Below are 17,289 nucleotides of genomic sequence, written 5' to 3' on the forward strand. Positions count from 1 at the left end.
TGGCAACACACCTGAAACCAGCTTGCAGATGAGGTGGAATTGGTGCATGGGGGTGCAGTGGGGCTCAGCCCTCTGCTGAAAGCAGGACTACCCCAGCATTTCTTAAGAACTTGCCTGACTGATTTTTCTTTCCCAACATCTAAAGCTAGGGGGGGGGGGGGGGGGGGGGCTAAGAGAGATGCAAGAAGAGGGCCTGTGTACACAGGGACCAATTGCCTTCAGAGTACAAAATTGGGAGCACTGGCAAAAATATTTCTGCCACAGTCTATCAGAGCAAAGCTTATGGGTGAGACCCTCAGAAGGCAATCTCATTAAAATACCAGCCCTTGTTGCAATGTCTAAGGACACAAAAGTAGGATACTGGCACGTTGGGACATTCTCTCCCCTTCATTTCCAGTGGTGGATTGTGGCACAAGCTCACAGTCATATGCATCAGGGCCCCATTTTGGCATGTCAAAATCAGTGGAGTTCTCTCTTGCTGTCAAACTTTTAAGCAGAAATGCTACACAAAAGTGCACCAGTTACAATTTTCCTGTGAAAATTCACCTCAACTTGTCAACTGAAATAATTACCCCCAGGGAAGGGGCCCCAACTAAACTGAATTTGTCAAATACAAATAAAATTGTAGAAAAATACAATTGTAGGAAAGTGACAATTGCTTTTTTGTGTCCCACTCGCCCCGCCACACACTTTACCTCAACATGCCACATTGCTATGCTCCAAAGTAAAAACGGCATACAAAAATTAAAAAAGGCAAATTTTATACATACATGTTCACAGAGAAAAGCTAATATATTAACTGGAAGCTCTTCTGGCTCCTCTGCAAGCCTCATCTGAATTTCTACTGATGAAGAATTGGGGATGAGATTTCCCCATCCCAGGCACTGCAGTAGCAAAAGTCCACCTATATCCACAAGGCTTCTTATATACACAACAGGGTTTACTTTAAAAAGACTGTCCCGTTTTTATATCCGGTGCCACTGGTTCACTCTCAGAATAGAAGAACTCTCTCCAGACATCATGCAGCAGCATTAAACACGGAGGTAAAAGAATGGTGTCCCAAGGGGATTGGGACGTCTGTGTAGGCTCCCAGTGGAAGGGAAACAGCTTTGCCAGTTGGAGCTTGGAAGAAATTCCTTCAGCGGATGGGCCGGTAGGGAAAGGCCATGCCTGGTATAAAGGTCTGCACGGGGTGTGCGGGAAGAGCCGGGTGTGCAGGCATGGCAGAGTGCGCTGTGTGAGTCGGATAGCCCAGCGGGGGCGTGTGGATGGGGGGATAAAACCCCGGCGGCAGAGCAGCATGGGCTGGCTGCTGGACTGGGCCCGAGACCACCAGCTGGAGCAGGCTGTGAGGGAAGGAGAGAAGGAGGAAAGAGTCTAGACAGGCACAGACAGCCTGAGCAATGGGGCTGCTGGGATGCTTCCTGTTGAGGTACTGGTGGCCGGGCACTGGGTGGGTAACTGTAGGCCACCAGCAGGTAGAATCAAAGAGTGGGAAGAGACCACTAGGGTCATCAAGTCTAACTCCCTGCAATGCAGGAACACACCATCAAAGCACTCCTGACAGATGGCCATCCAGCCTCTCTTTAAAAACTTTCCAAAGGAGGAGACCACCACACTCCCAGGCAGTGAATTCCACTGTCGAACAGCCCTTATTATTAGGAAGTTTTTCCTGACGTTTAGATGGAATCTCTTTTTTTTCCACCTTGAACCCATTACTCCTAGTCTCTGGAGCCGCAGAAATCAAGCTTGCTCCCTCACCAACATGATATCCCTTTAAATATCTAAATACGGCTATCATGTAACCTCTTAAGCTTTTCTTCACCAAACTAATCACACCTAGCTCCCTAAATCTCTCCTCGTAGGGCATGGACTCCAGGCCTTTTACCATTTTGGTTGCTCTCTTCTGGACCTGTTCCAGTTTGTCAATATCCTTCTTGAATTGTGGTGCCCAGAACTGTACACAATATTCCAGGTGAGGTCTAACCAGTGCAGAATAGAGAGGCACAATTACATCCCACGATCTAGATACTATACTTCTATTGATACAGCCCAGAATCGCATTGGCTTTCTTGGCCGCTGCATTACACTGCTGACTCATGTTCAGTTTGTGGTCTACTAAGACTCCCAGATTCCTTTTGTTAGTAGGAAAGGTTGAGCTGGGAGCACCCAGCAGAACAAAACCGCCTGCTACAAACCAGCATCCAGGGGAGAATGCCCAAAGGACAACCTCTGTGGCCACCACAATATGCCAACTAGGAGCTGGTGCTAAAGCATACATGGCACTCTAGCATCCCTGCTCAAATGGGAAGGGGCAGGATGCTTCCTCCCTCGCCCTCTGGGGAGAGGCTGAGTGGCAGGTGCCCTTAGGAAGCACATGGCACCATTTACAGCTGTAAAGCACCAGCTTCCTTACTTGTTGTGCGGCAGTCTGGAGCAGACGGTCCGGAGGTCCTCTGAAAGAAAGCAGAAAAAAGTGAGGATTTAGCAAACATCTGCCACGGGGCTGTTCCCTTTTTTGGGGGGGCGGGGGGGGGGCGCTTTTCAGCAGAGGCTTCCTGCACTGAACTGCTTGCTCAGTGATGACTGTGGTGCATGGCCTCCTTGGATGCACTTTCAGGGAGGTCAGCTCGAGCAGGTATGGGAACGATCTCTCAGTCGGGAGCATGCCTAGACAGACCCGGATTTCTCAGGGGCTTGGGCTATGCAGATGACGGGAGAAGGGAAGGGAATGGGCTGCTTCTGGGCCTGTTTTAAGGATGCTGGCAGGCATGAGCACTGAGAAGCAGAGTTGCGGCAGAGATGCAGACTACCCAGTTCAGCTACTGCACAACTGTCGCAGCTTCCCAAGATGGCAAAGAGCCTTACTGGCACGCAGTCATGCTTCACCCAGGAGGCTGTTCCTGGAGAATGCTGCTGCAGGCCCTCCTCCTACTCCTCCCAACTCCCACCACGTGGTTTCCTCTGCCCGGGGCACAAACCTCTTGTGCACAGCAACGCTCCGGCTGCCATGGCCACCTGCAGGGTTTGAGCCAGCCGGTCCAGGGCCAGCTCCACCTCTTGGGAGGCGTTTAGTGGGTTGAGTTCGTCAGAGAGCCTGCTGATGTCATCCACGAGAGACACCACCACTTGGTCAAAGGGCACCAGCCCCAGGCGGCCATAGAGGTTTTTCTCCGTCAGGTGACCTTGCAGCAGCATCAGAACCTGCAAGACACTGAGGTGCAGCTTGGAGTACAGAGGCTGACAGTCTTTGTCCGAGGCTGCGGCAGTGCCCTTGGCGAGCTTGCCGTTGAGGTGGCCGTTCGTCAGGGCGGGCTTCCTCCGTTTATACGCCAGGGGGGCTTTCACACACCAGCAGATCAGGCCGCTGAGAGGGGCGAGCTCCAAAAATCCAATTGGCAGGCTGGCCGCAATGGGCGTGTTCAGGAAGGTGATCAAGATCAGGCGGGGGTCTTCGAAGATCCACGAAACGATCATCTCCAACAAGTCTGGAGGGGGGATGAGGTCATCTGGAAGGAAGGGAAGCACACCTCTAAAGCAGCTGCTGTCAGCCCCACAGGTTGTGTCAGCTCTCAGGAGGTTCACAACCCCTTTACACCAGACATTGAACCTGTGTACACATTCAAGGCCCCAAACCCCTTTCTTCCGGCAGCAGAAAGAGGGGCAGCGAGGCAGCAAGAGGAGCTCACACGGTAGGGTTGGACTCTATTCCAGCCCGGGTGGGCTCAGACACGCCACTCTCTGTACGGGCTCCCCCTTCTCTTTCTTCCCCCCATCCCCCGCCTCTGCCAGATGATCCCCCCACAGTCTGAGCTTTCTTGCAGTGCAGGCCCCCTCCAGGAAAGATCGTAACTCATGCTATCAGCCTAATCTACCTCACCGGGTTGATTCAAAGGTAAAATGGAGAGGGGGCAAATGTTGTACACCACTTTGGGTCCCACTGGGGAGAAAAGTGGGACATAAATAAAGCCCACAAATAAATATTGTAGAACTTGAGCACTCTTATGCAGAAAAACCCTTCCATGCACAATGCATGCGCTGCGCCCGCTGGCACCGTGGGGCTGGGAAATTACCTGAAGACATGTCATAAAGCACAGTGACTGATGTGATGAACTGGCAGCAGAAGCGAGGGCTGGTGCTGAAGATCTGCTTTAGGGTCTGGATGGAACCCGGCACCAAGCTGCAGTAGTCGTCCACCAAGGCCCGGGCCAGCCTCACACAGTAGACGGTCGGGGTTCGCTGGAAGAGATTTGCAAATGTGGCAATGACCAGCAGCAATGCTACCACCAGCTCAGTTGCCAGGGCAGACCACATCAGCCGCTCCTTGGGACTGCGAAGTGCCTGGTGCCATATTTGTTGCATGTTGTAAGAAGAAGAAGAAGAGTTTGGATTTATATCCTGCCTTTCTCTTCCTCTCTGAGAGAGTTCAGAGAGTACTGTGACTGGCCCAAGGTCACCCAGCAGGAATGCAGGAGTGGGGAAACACATCTGGTTCACCAGATAAGCCTCTGCCACAGGTGGAGGAGTGGGGAATCAAACCCAGTGCTCCAGATTAGAGTTCACCTGCTCTTAACCACTACACCAAGCTGGCTGCCTGGAGAGATTCTGGCTGGCTGCCTGGAGAGATTCTTCAGGATGTACGTTACACAATATAACCGTGGTGGCGAACCTTTGGCACTCCAGATGTTATGGACTACAATTCCCATCAGCCAATTCCCATCAGCCAATTGGCCATGCTGGAAGGGGCTGATGGGAATTGTAGTCCATAACATCTGGAGTGCCAAAGGTTCGCCACCACTGCAATATAACATCACACAAGTGCATAAGGTGCTAAGAAGAAAATGTCATTACTGAACGCAGTGGCTCATTCAGGGGGGCTGCAGCTGAATTCTCTATGTAAGAAGAGCCCAGGATCCTGTTTCACACAGTGGTCGACCAGTTACCAAAAAAGGCATCGAGGGCAAAACTTCTCCTAATGCTATTTCTCAGCCCTGCTATCCAGAGATATACGGCCCCTGGACATGGAGGTTTCCTTTACAGTCAGCATAAAATATCGCTACTGGTAAGCTTCAGGAAACTGTCCCTCTTTTTATCTTCGCTCATGGTCTTTCCTACATCTGCTGGCAGCAAACTCCACGATTCCTCAGTTCTCTCCCACATTTCAGAGAAGTGCTGAAATTAAGAGCTCAAAAGCCACACCACAAAGTTACAGCTGTTGCCCTCCAAAGATCAAAAAAGAACTAAGTCACATGACACAGAGTCACACAACACCCTTTCACAGAGACAGACTCAGAGGGGCTGATCGTGAACTAGTGGATGAAAGCCGCTGCGGGAGAACCTGTCAGAGCGGATGGAACTCCCCTTTGCCCCAGGACTGCGGCCGAAGATGTGCAACAGCCACTCCGAGGCAAGAAGCCTGTTCATCACTCTACTGGTGGGTGCTGCACGGTCAGAGAATGCATAGGAAGGACTCGCCCTCGGGCGGTTCTACCCCTGGCACACGCGTGTTTTCGCACAGCCAGTTCTGCCCCCGTCCAGGGCTCACCTGCAGCCAGGAAGCCGTGCATTCCAGGACGGGCACTCTGCACACGGCCACGGCCACGGAGACCAGCTTGCCCAGCAGAGCCATCCTGCAGTCGTCGGCCTTGTTGCCCTGCGGGCTGAAGAGGGAGGAGAAAATGATCTGCCGGACAGAGTCCTTGCTCTGCTCCTGGAAATAATTGCACATGATCTCCAGCAGCTGAAGCTCCTGAAGCGAATTCAGCCTCTGCAAACACAAAGAAAAGGGCCCCTTTGCCGTTAGCTGCCCCTCCGAAGGATCCTCTTCACCGGCTGTGTTCCAGAGCAGAAGCCAGTTGCCCTAAAATAGGGGATGCAGCCCTCCAATGGCAGCCTACAAATCTTGGGGTGGGGTCTTGCAGACAGCATTTCAAACTTTTGAGGCAAAATGGTTCTATTGGCAGTACCTTAACCACAATGGTAAAGGTAACAAAGATGTAGGTAACATCTAAATAAGCACTAACACATAAAACACAGTCCTGTGTTTTATGAGCGCAATTTCATGCGATGCGTTCCTGCCAGCAATGAATTGAAGACCGCAATATTTATGAATGAACTCTGTGATCAACTGCAAGAACCTGGAATTTGAATGAATGTGGAAACACCTTTGAAGCCGTTTATGTTTACGTTTAGATTATTGAATAGAAAAAGAGAAAAATAATTCATGTGATGATACAACAGTGAATGATGAAATTTGTTGATATGAGATAATATGATTACAATTGTATGTGATGAGCATTGTTCCTTAATATATAAGAAATACCAAACCTAAATTGGCTGCCTAATGGGTGACATGTTTTATGTGTTAGTACCTTAACCACACCTGCAGCAGCTTTGTTCAGCCAGTGCAGGGGGGTTGTTTTATATTGAGTGCCTCACCATAAGGATAAAATCCCAGCTCGAAAATTTCTCTCCCAGACCCCCTTACAAAAGGTACGCAGGGATCAAACCCCACAGGAAGGAGTTAGTTGACAGCCATTGGGGTGGCATGGAAGGCATGTCTGAGATGATCTGTAAATCCTAGGTAGTTAGCGCCAGTTCTGTTGTGGAAAGTGCTGTCACCACAGACATATAGGGACCCCAGGGGAGATTTCAAGGCAAGAAATGTTTGGAGGTGGTTCACCATTGCTGTCCTCCGGGTGGGCTCACAGAACCGTGACTGGCCCAAGATCACCCATCAGAGCCAACGAGGTGTAGTGGTTAAGAGCAGGTGCACTCTAATCTGGAGAACCGGGCTTGATTCCCCACTCTGCCACTTGAGCTGGGGAGGCTTATCTGGGGAACCAGATTAGCCTGTGCACTCCAATACATGCCAGCTGGGTGACGTTGGGATAGTGACAGTTCTCTGGAGCTCTCAGCCCCACCTACTTCACAAGGTGTTTGTTGTGAGGGGGGAAGGGAAAGGAGTTCGTAAGCCCCTTTTAAGTCTCCTTACAGGAGAGAAAGGAGGGATATAAATCCAACTCTTCTTCTTCCTGTGGAGGAGGGAGAAACTGAACCCGGATCCCCAGATCAGAGTACCACTATACCATACTGGCTCCCCAGTGTCAGTTATACTCAGATACATTATCTGTTTCCTTTATACCCCCTTCTTCTCAATAAGGACCCAAAGTGGCCAACACAGATCTCCTCACCTTCACTTTATCTTTACTGCAACCCTGGGAGACAAGCCAGGCTGATAACCTGTGACTGGGCCAAGGCTTCCCGGCAGAGTGGATTTAACCTTGGTTTCCCAGCAACTAGGCTGACCCTCTAACCACTATGCTACATTTTGTCCGGCGAAGTATTTGAAGGGCTGAAATATAGAGGATGGGGCAAAGTTGTTTTCTGATGGCCCAGAAGGTCGGGCCAGAACCAACAGATTGAAATTAAATCAAAAGAGTTTTTGGCTAAACATTTGGAGGAACTTCCTGACAGTTAAGAGCGGTTCCTCAGAGGAACAACCTTCCTTGGCAGGCTTTCACAGCTGGACTCAACTGGTTCTGGTGGTTTTTCCAGGCTGCGTGGCCGTGGTCTGGTAGATCTTGTTCCTAACGTTTTGCCTGAATCTGTGGCTGGCTACAAGATCTACCAGACCACAGCCACACAGCCTGGGAAGCCCACAACAATAACTTCTTCAGGAGGTGGGGGGGGGGGCTCTCCCTTGGAGGTTGAGAAGCAGAGGCCAGGGGCAGTCTGACAACTAGGCTGGTTTGGTGAATTTAGGCAGATCATGAGAGGGAAGGCAGGAAGGGACGAATCACTATGGGGGTGGACTTGATGACCCTTGAGGTCCCTTCCACCTCTGTGTTTCTAAGGGGAGCTTTATTTACTATTTTTATTTAGTCACATTACTTGCAACCCACTTCTCACTTGGACTCAAGATGGATTACACAGAATGAGTCAACACATTCAATAAATAGCAGCCCAGCCCAGTAGAATTTGGGTTGCAGAACCAATCAGAAATCTAAGGACAGAGCTTTGACTCTTGGAAGGTGGACCCTCATATGTTGCTAGCTATTTCACTACCCTACACTGGAGCCCTAGTAATAAATTAGCAATAATAAGTCATCAGCAATCAATCAATAAAGATAAACTGCCTGGACAGATGAGCGACTTTGATCCGCTTTCCTGTTCTTCGGAGAGGCGGCACTCTGGATCCTGGGGCGGGGGGCGAGAGGGGGAAGGCCGCGGATTCCCAACCCAGAGGCCGAGACCGGCAAGCACCGCTGGGCTCAGGCCGGGGGAGAGACGGAAACGTGTGCAGGGGCGGGGGCACTCCGACATGCTGTGTTAGGGCCCTACCTTGGCGGGGGAGCCGCGCTCCTTGGGCACCTGGAAGACGAACTCCTCCAGGAGCTCGACGGGGCCCTTGTCCACCATGGGCAGAGGCACGCTCTGCAGCTGACTGCTGAAGAAGATGTCCAGGTGGTAGAGCACCTCCTTGGCGGCGCTGAGGGCGTCGCGCCGCAGCAGCGAGAGGCGGATGTCGCTCATAGTTCACACGTGCGCCTAGACGCGCGTCGGGCACCCCCGGTCTCTCTGCGCTCACCGGCCCACTCCCGCCGCCATGGCCACGCCAGGCACTCGCTACGACGACGACGGCGGCCGCCGAGGGCTAAACGGACCTCGCGCGTGCTCGCAGCGCCACCTGCCGGCAGCCACGGGCGGGGACCGGCGTGCCTCGCGAGGAAGTGCGAGGCGGAGCTTCACGTGGACACCCGAACCAATGGCGGCGCGCTTAAGAGTGAGTCTGTGGTTGCCAACTCCCGGTTCGAAAATTCCTGGCGATTTAAGGGTGGCACTTGAGAGAGTGCGCCTGGTCCAGTCAGTGTACACGAAATGTGGAATGACTATTCAGACTAATAAACAAATAAGAAAGCTATTGAGGTAGTCTGGAGATCGATTCCGGGGGATCTCCAGCCCCCACCTGGAGGCTGGCAACCGTACTAAAGAAAGTTTTCTGTCTGAAAATATCTTATGGGAGGAAGAAGTCTGTGGGGAAATGAGAGGGATTTGGGCTGCGCTGCTGGGGGTGAGTGGGGAACCCCTGAGCCATCATTTCTGTCATTCGGGAAACATGGATCTTCTAGACAGGATCTTTCCTCACTCACCGTGCCAAGTGTTTAAATAACAGTTTTCTTGTTTTCCACTGGAAAATTTGGAATAAAAACTCCTGGGAAACTTTTTTTCTCATGAGGGAAATGGCTCTTAAGGCCAGGTTTTCCCCTCACACAAGGTGTCTCATTCTTAAAAGCTGGAGACTTTTTGGATATTAAAAAGGGGACATCAGGAATGTTGAGGTGTGTGTAAAAACTCCTGGGAACTATTTTCACTCCTGTCTCTTCAGATAGCATTTTGGGTGTTCCTGTGGAAAATTTAGGGTGCCCTGAATGAAAACTGCTGGAAGATACTTTCTCTTTTGCCATAAAATAATTTGCTTTTCATGCAAGGTTTTTCTTCACTCAAAATGCTAAAACTGGAAAAGCCTGAGGACTTTCCCCCTTTTTGGAAATTAAATGGGCACATTTTGGGATGGAATGAAAAAAAAACCCTCTTGGCAACTAGCATTTTTCCTGTCTATGACAGAAATGCCTCTTAAGACAGGGCTTTCCCTCAGACTGTATAAAGTATGAAAAGTTCCCATGCAAAGGCGCAAATGGGAAACTAGTAGAGGTAGGATTTAGGTGGGAAATATCCTGCTCCCAGAATTTTATCCCTGCTATCCATAAGCCCCCAGCCCCAAGGGGTTCTTGTGCTCCTTTCCATGTCTATACGGAGGAGGTGGGCTTCAGTCACTTTGCTGTAAGAAGTTTGAGCCGGCCGGGGTTTTTCATTGAAAAGGCTCAGTTTTCCAGAGGAGCGGAAAACCGCGCGTTAAGGAGGCGCGAGAGCGGCTGCATCAGGGCGGCTGCGTTGTCGCCGCCCCAGTAGTGGGGAGTACCGCGGGACCCCGCGGTACTTCTGTAGAGAAGCGCGCGGCATAAGGTAAGTGGGGAAGGGCCCCATGTTTCCTAAACTTGTCGAATCTCTTTGACCAAGGACAGCGGCAAGAGAAAGTGCACGTCTGTATTGATCCGTTATTTGAAAAAGCAGCAGGACATATTTTTATGTAATACATGCTTCACAAAATTCTAGTGGACCAAAATGGTAGTCTCTGCCTATTTTGGGCAATACTACGTTGTCCAAGAAAGAAATTCCAGTAGCAGAGGAAGAAGATCCTCTTGTGAGATAGATTCAGGTGCTGGTCTGAAGCAGCAGAAAAATGATTTGAGTCCAGTGACACCTTCAAGACCAACCCAGTTTTATTCTGGGTATCACCATTCGTGTGCATGCATACTTCTTCAGGCACACTCTTGTGAGGTTTTGATTAATGGGTCACTTGCCTTCCACCCCGTGAACTAGTGCATCACATATAATTAATGTTCAGTTAGGTTGACATCAGGATTTTCATGTTTCAGTTCTTCCCCCTGCCTTAGAAAAGCCCTGGGTATCCCAATTAAGGCCCGAAGGCTCATCGCTGGCCACTTTTCTGCTTTCAAGACCTTGCTTTCGCTTCTCCTAGCACCATGTTGCCAGCGTGGTGTAGTTGTTAAGAGCAGGTGTATTCTAATCTGGAGAACCGGGTTTGATTCCTCACTCCTCCACCTGAGTGGCAGAGGCTTATCTGGTGAACCGGGTGTGTTTCCGCACTCCTACATTCCTGCAGGGTGACCTTGGGCTAATCATAGTTCTCTCTGATCTCTCTCAACCCCACCTGCCTCACAAGGTGTCTGTTGTGGGGAGAGGAAGGGAAATGAGCTTGTAAGCCACCTTGAGTCTCCTTATAGGTATAAATCCAAACTCTTCTTCTTCTTCTCCAATGTCAAGACTGCTGCCTCCTTCTTGGACTGTTCCTTCTTGCCTTCAGAAGCAGGCAAGGGGCTTAAGAGACAGAGCGGCATCTGCTTGCAAGGAAAAAGCAACCCAATACTGAGCAAGAACTGAGGCTGGCCCTCTGGTGTTTATTCAGACTGCGCATGACATGATGAGACACTCAGAAGAATAGGAGAAAATATTTGAACAGAACTAATCACGTTCTACAAAGATCCTGAGAGAGACTGCTGATTGCATCGGAAACAAAGGTTCGCTTCAGACAAGGTCTACGGGTCACGCACGATGTCTGGCAGCCTCAATCGGGCGGGCTGCGGGGCTCTTTTGCAGTCTCTCTGGATCACTGGCTGTGCAGGAAAAGAAAGGGAGCCTAGAGGGTCTCCAAGATCACTTCCACAGGAAAATGGTCACTGACTGCCAGGGCCTGAAAAGGAGAGAAGGAAGGAACGAGTTAAGAGGCAGACAAAGGCAGGCTCTGGAGGCAGCTCAGATTATGAAGGGTTAACATTTTCACTGGAATGTACCAGGGACAGAATTTCATGCCTCCAAGGGAAGAAGTGTGCCCCTGGGACAAATTTTGACCTAACCCCCAGCCCCGCAGCCCAGCATTGTCCTTGATGGTCTCGGCTCGGCTGACCCACAATCCACGCTCCAAAAAGCTGCTCACATCCTTGTAGCTGAGGCTGAAGGTCTGCTGGAAGTAATTCACTCGGGCTGTTCCAGGCACTAGGCTGCCTCTCAGTTTTGGCCCTGCTGCCACAATCCTGCAATGCACCATGAAGACGGAGATGCGTGAGGGCCCAAAGGAAAGAAGGATGCTACTTGGGGAGCAACCGGAGAGACTCCGGACGGGGGCTATGGGTGCCCAGAGGGATGGGCAGATAACCACGTGCATGGAGGAGAAGTTCCATTGGGCAGCTCCCAGGACAGGAAGGACACACCACAGCTGCACACATCACAGTTCTTGTGTATGGAGGCAGCGATGGTAAGCCATGGGATTTGCTCTGCCTGAACAAACAGCGTGTCCACTTGCTCCAGCTCCAGCTTCTGCTGCCCTTTCTCCATTACCCCTCTGAGGGAGGCAACTGTGCTGAGAAGTGTTGCCATAGATCTTCAGGGGCTCACCTGTCGTAGGCACAATTTGTGTTTGTCACGGTGGTGTCTGCAGTGTCTGGAATGAGCCACTGGAAGTTGCTGTGGGTGCGCAGGCGGATGTGGGGCCAGTCTTCTGGGCGGACGTATGAGCAGTCCGCATTGAAGTCCCCCAGGAAGAGCATGTCCTGCCAATAAGAAACAGACTCTGAACTGGAGGAGGACGAAGGAACTCAGCATTCGGGCTGCTTGCTGGGCAGTTTGGGGTGGAATTTCTGAGCATGCTGGTGGATGTTCATTGGCATGCACAGGGAGAGGGGGAGAGGGAACAGAGCAGCCACAGGCCCTGGAGTGGCTTACGTGGGTCTCCAACTTGCTTATCACGTCCAGGTAGACATCGTAGAGCGCATCAATTTCTGCCACAGCTTCCGAGGGTGGAGTGTGCAGAGGCACCAGCACCAGCTCCTTCACCTCTGTGACAAACAGAGAATGCTGTGCTATCCAGCGAGCCACTGTCAAAACAGGCCTCCCTTTTTGAAGGCATCTGGGCAGACAGCCCGTGGTCATACTGGCTGAGATCCCAGGTGCCATGGAAGGCTAGAGAGCTGCCGGTTGGGAGGGTGGAGTTCCTTACCAGTGTGAGGTGCGGCAAATTTCACAATGAAAGGCTCCCTGCTGAAGGTGTCGTTGCCGCATGGCTCGCACCCGTCGTCGTACAAATAACTGTTCAGAACAGAGACCTGGTCCACCCTGCGCTGAGAGATGCAAGCACCAGTTGCTCTGTGCCAGCTCAAGAAAGAGGGGGTTGAGGGAAGGGTGGGGGGAGGTAAGGTGAGGCAAAAGGATGGCAAAAGGGCAGAGAGTGGGGAGAAGGCCCTCCCCTCCACCAGGGTCTGGGTGCAGGAGGGGGAGGGGCTGCCACCTGGATAGGGGTGGAAAGGCGAGGAAGAACACCAGGGCGGTAGTGAGGTCCAAAGCGGGGAAGTGTGTGCGCTGCATCCCTGAACATGCAGAGTTCCACCTGCAGAAACATGTTGTACTCATGGAGTGGGGGGAGGGGGCTGCTGTGGCCCCAGGGTCTTCTGTTCCTCTACCCACCTGTAAATGAAGAGATACTGCTCCTTGTAGCTGGTGCGTCCCAAGGGCTGGCTGATCACATAGTCATACTGTTCCGCTGACCCTCTGAGGAGAAAGGAGCCAACAGCAGTGCGGAAATAGTGAGTCAGTTTTCCGATGTCAACAAGTAAAGAGAAGAAGAAGAGGAGGAGGAGGAGGAGGAGGAGTTTGGATTTATATCCCCCCTTTCTCTCCTGTAAGGAGACTCAAGGTGACTTACAATCTCCTTTCCCTTCCCCCCTCACAACAAACACCCTGAGAGAGCAGAGAAGAACTGTGACTAACCCAAGGTCACCCAGCTGGCATGTGTTGGGAATGCACAAGCTAATCTAGTTCCTCAGATAAGCCTCCACAGCTCAAGCAGCAGAGGGGGTATTAGAGTGCACCTGCTCTTAACCACTCTACACTACGCTGGCTCTCTTTGAAGGATAAAGTGGTCTGTCAGGGGCTAGGTGTCCCTGGTAGGGTCACCTCAGGGCCCAGCTCCATCTCTTCCTTGAGAAAAAGGACCTTCTGGCCCCGTCCGCCTTCTACCATCCCGGGGCTGGGACGTCTTTGCCCCCAAAGTCGCTCTGTTGCCACAGCATACCGGTTGAGCAGGTTCATCAGCTTCCGGACTGCACTCAGGTCAGAGTCTCGGACCTCCTGAACCAGGGTGAGGTCATATGTGGACAAAATCTAGAGGGGCGTGAAGCGGAGAGAGAGCTTGGCAAGCGCTGAGCACAAACCCCCGTGATGAGGAATAGCAGACCAGAACGCTCCTGACACTTTTGTGCCTTCAAGACATGTAGGGCCAGGAGGCCTCCTGACAGACACCCGCTTTGAATTGCAGACTGAGAGAGTTGGAAGGGTCCACACAGCCCATCTAGTGCTCTATGTAGGATCAACCTGGAGCACCCCAGACAAGTATTCATCCAGCCCCTGCTTAAAGACCGCCAGTGAAGGGGAGCTCAGCAGGACCTCCCTTGGCAGCTGATCCCACTGTTGTACTGTACAACTCCTGCTGTGAAAAGAATTTCCCTAATATACAGTCAGCATCTTTCTGTTCATAATTGTGAATCCTCAGATATAAGAAGGGAATCATAGAGTTGGAAGAGACCCCAAGGGCCATCAAGTCCAGTCCCCCTGCCATGTAGGAACACACAACCAAAGCACTCCTGACAGATGGCCATCCAACCTCTCTTTTAAAAACCTCCAAAGAAGGTAGTGCATTCCACTGTCGAACAGCCCTGACTGTCAGGAGGTTCTTCCTAATGTTTAGGTGGAACCTCTTATCATTCACCTTGAACCCATTGTTCTGTGTCCTAGTCTCTGGAGCAGCAGAAAACAAGCTTGCTCCCTCTTTGACATGACATCCCTTCAAATCTCTAAACATGCCTGTCATGTCTCCCCTTAACCTTCGCTTCTCCAGACTAAGCATCCCCAGTTCCCCAAGTCTCCCCTCGTAGGGCATGGACTCCAGACCTTTGACCATGTTGGTTGCTCTTCTTAGTCTGTGGGCAGATACACACACACACACACACGGACACGGACACGGACACACGGACATGCACTGGGCAGGGGTGGGGTCTGAAATGGAGGCACACTTTAGTAACAGCTAGAGAGGACTTGCAATAATGGATATAAATTATGGGGAGAAAAGTTCCGACTGAATATTAGAAAAAGAATTTTTACAGTAAGAGTAGTTCATAAGTGGACTAGAATCTGGGACAGTGTTTCCCAACCTTTTCGAGGTCAGGGTACCCTTGACCTCACTCTTCATATCTCACGGTACCCCTGCCGCCACCCTCCACCTTCCCCTCCCATTGCCCCTGCTTGCCACACCCCCCACCTTCCCCTCCCAGGGTGAAGGGAAGCACTGGGGGTGGTGGCAGCTGCTGACCTTGTGGCAGGCCCTGCCCCATGGGCCAGCTCCATGTCCTTGCTGGCGCCAGTGGGAGACACCACAAAAATGAGGGGGGGGGGGCGGTAGTGTTGCCGTGGTACCCCTGGGACATGCTCACGGCACCCCAGGGTACCAGGGAACCCTGGTTGAGAATGGCTGATCTGGGAGTTCCTTTTCTGAGGGAAAAATGTGCCTTTAAAAAAACCACCTCTGTTTCAGACTTCACCTTTATTCCTGGGGTGGGGGGCAACCAGGAATCTGGTGAGACTTGCAACCTGTTGGGGTCTCATCAGGTCGTGCCGAGTTCAAATGGACGTTCTGAACTTGCCAATGCAGCGATGTTCCACATGTCTACTTCTTGCATTTCATCGCCTTTTAACCAGCAGGACAAGTTTGCAGCTGTCCCTTTGGAGACCCCGACCCAACGTCTTTTGGAGCCCCTGAATGGACAAACGCCTCTCCCCGGCCAAGGCAACTCACTTGGACAATGATGTCACCGATGGTATCATTGGACATCTTGCTATCCCCAAAGGTCCGGATGTTGAAAGCACTAATGCGCAGGGAAAAGGCTGAGTCTGGCAGGAGGTGAGCCACACAGAGGAAGGCAAGCAGCAGCATGGACTTCATGGCCCCGATCCTGCAGGGAAAGAGGGAATCAGAGGGGCCGTTGCTTGCCTCCCTTGGCAGAGGGAAAGAGGGAGGCTGGCTTGGAATGAATGTTGGGCACTGTCCTGCTTTCCATATATCTGTTTATTTGGCTGTCGAGTTACAAAACTGTAACATGGAGAAATAAAGACCAGTGCTGCACATACATAAGCAATGCAATAAAACTAGAATCACACAATTAGAGAATTATGACATAAAAGACAGACAGACATCCAATGAACAGCACAGTAGCAGGAGGGAAAGGACTCACATTCTTCCCGGAGAATTATGACCACGATCCTGTTTCTTTCCTTTCCTAAGTGATTATATACAAGGGTGATTATAGTCCTGAACATTTCCATTTTGCACTTTCTCGGAGCAACAGGAGTCTTCCCGACCTTGGCAGGTGGTGGCCATTCAAGGAGAAGACAGAAGTACTGTGGCTGTATCAGTGTGCAGCAGAGATTGGGTTCCAACTCCCAACACTTGATGGCGTGCAATTGACAGTGCTTTTGTGGTTAAGAGCAGGTGGATTCTAATCTGGAGAACCAGGTTTGATTCCCCACTCCTCCACCTGAGTGGTGGAGGCTTATCTGGTGAACCAGATGTGTTTCCGCACTCCTGCATTCCTGCTGGGTGGCCTTGGGCTAGTCCCAGTTCTCTCAGAATTCTCTCAGCCCCACCTTCCTCACAAGGTGTCTGTTGTGGGGAGAGGAAGGGAAAGGAGCTCGTAAGCCACCTTGAGTCTCCTTACAGGACAGAAAGGTGGGGTATAAATCCAAACGCTTCTTCTAAACCATTACTCAGGAGTTCAGATGTGACTCTGGACACCTCCCTTTCTATGGAGGCCCAGGTTACAAATATAGCCCTACTGGCATTTTTCCGCCATCAGCGCCAGGCAGTTGGTACCCTATCGGTCCCCTGCCGACTTTGCCACAGTGATCCATGCAACGGTCGCCTCCAGGATAGATTACTGTAACTCACTGTATGCAGGGCCGCCCTTGGCTCTGACACAGAAACTCCATCTGGTCCAAAATGCAGCTGTGCGGGTCCTCTCTGGAACACCATGAAGAGCCCATATTAGGCAGGTGCTGAATGAGCTGCATTGGCTCCAGGTGGAGTACCGGATCCTGTCCGAGTTTTTAATTCTGGCATTTAAAGCCCTTCACAATCTGGGACTGGTGTACTTTTGAGACCCCCTCACCTGATACAGCCCCCAGAGGGCATGACATCTGCTAATAACAATTTATTGGAGATCCCTGACCCAAAAAGTGTCCTGTTGTCCTTGACTAGGACGAGGGCTTTCTGGTCCTGGTGGAATGCTCTGCCAAATGAGAGCAGTACTTGTTACAGTTCCACAGGGCTGCAAGACGGAGCTATTCTGCCAGTTGAGCACAGCTGTGGGAGTTCATGGTCTAGCAGTGAGCAGAAGTTGTGCAGTGGTTAAGAGCAGGTGCACTCTCATCTGGAGAACCGGGTTTGATTCTCCACTCTGCCACTTGAGCTGGGGAGTCTTATCTGGGGAACTAGATTAGCTTGTGCGCTCCAACACATGCCAGCTGGGTGTCCTTGAGCTAGTCACAGTTCTTTGGAGCTCTCTCAGCTCCACCTATCTCACAGGATGTTTGTTGTGGGGGTGG

The 17,289-nt window shown here is 51.4% G+C and overlaps 2 protein-coding genes across 2 annotated transcripts; both read right to left on the reverse strand.

Annotated features, from left to right (window-relative positions):
* Positions 1 to 744: 744 nt before the first annotated feature.
* INTS15 (integrator complex subunit 15) lies at positions 745 to 8,666 on the reverse strand. Its single transcript, XM_048492653.1, has 6 exons — positions 8,344 to 8,666; positions 5,546 to 5,767; positions 4,074 to 4,239; positions 2,982 to 3,509; positions 2,417 to 2,456; positions 745 to 1,346 (listed from the first exon to the last, which is right to left on the reverse strand). Exons 1-6 carry the CDS (start codon positions 8,533 to 8,535, stop codon positions 1,139 to 1,141), a joined length of 1,356 nt encoding a protein of 451 aa, XP_048348610.1. The 5' UTR covers positions 8,536 to 8,666; the 3' UTR covers positions 745 to 1,138.
* A 2,342-nt stretch (positions 8,667 to 11,008) lies between these two features.
* LOC125430625 (deoxyribonuclease-1-like) lies at positions 11,009 to 15,631 on the reverse strand. Its single transcript, XM_048492654.1, has 8 exons — positions 15,485 to 15,631; positions 13,709 to 13,797; positions 13,102 to 13,185; positions 12,638 to 12,753; positions 12,364 to 12,476; positions 12,037 to 12,191; positions 11,579 to 11,675; positions 11,009 to 11,335 (listed from the first exon to the last, which is right to left on the reverse strand). The coding sequence occupies exons 1-8, from the start codon at positions 15,629 to 15,631 to the stop codon at positions 11,282 to 11,284; spliced, it is 855 nt and encodes a 284-aa protein (XP_048348611.1). The 3' UTR covers positions 11,009 to 11,281.
* Between the last annotated feature and the right edge of the window lie 1,658 nt (positions 15,632 to 17,289).

This window comes from Sphaerodactylus townsendi, linkage group LG04 (genome assembly GCF_021028975.2).
Source record: "Sphaerodactylus townsendi isolate TG3544 linkage group LG04, MPM_Stown_v2.3, whole genome shotgun sequence".
Classification (NCBI taxonomy): Eukaryota; Metazoa; Chordata; class Lepidosauria; order Squamata; family Sphaerodactylidae; genus Sphaerodactylus; species Sphaerodactylus townsendi.

What these genes read in the sequence shown, in the direction of transcription:
- INTS15 (XM_048492653.1), bottom strand. Translation starts at nt 8,535, where the DNA reads ATGAGCGACATCCGCCTCTCGCTGCTGCGGCGCGACGCCCTCAGCGCC. An exon ending in AGCGCGGCTCCCCCGCCAAG is followed by an intron (nt 5,768 to 8,343) that starts GTAGGGCCCTAA and finishes TTGTGTTTGCAG; the next exon opens with AGGCTGAATTCGCTTCAGGA. An exon ending in AGCGTTGCTGTGCACAAGAG is followed by an intron (nt 2,457 to 2,981) that starts GTTTGTGCCCCG and finishes GCTTTCTTTCAG; the next exon opens with AGGACCTCCGGACCGTCTGC.
- LOC125430625 (XM_048492654.1), bottom strand. Translation starts at nt 15,631, where the DNA reads ATGAAGTCCATGCTGCTGCTTGCCTTCCTCTGTGTGGCTCACCTCCTG. An exon ending in CAGTATCTCTTCATTTACAG is followed by an intron (nt 12,754 to 13,101) that starts GTGGGTAGAGGA and finishes CTCTCAGCGCAG; the next exon opens with GGTGGACCAGGTCTCTGTTC. An exon ending in TCAGCCTCAGCTACAAGGAT is followed by an intron (nt 11,336 to 11,578) that starts GTGAGCAGCTTT and finishes TCTCCTTTTCAG; the next exon opens with GCCCTGGCAGTCAGTGACCA.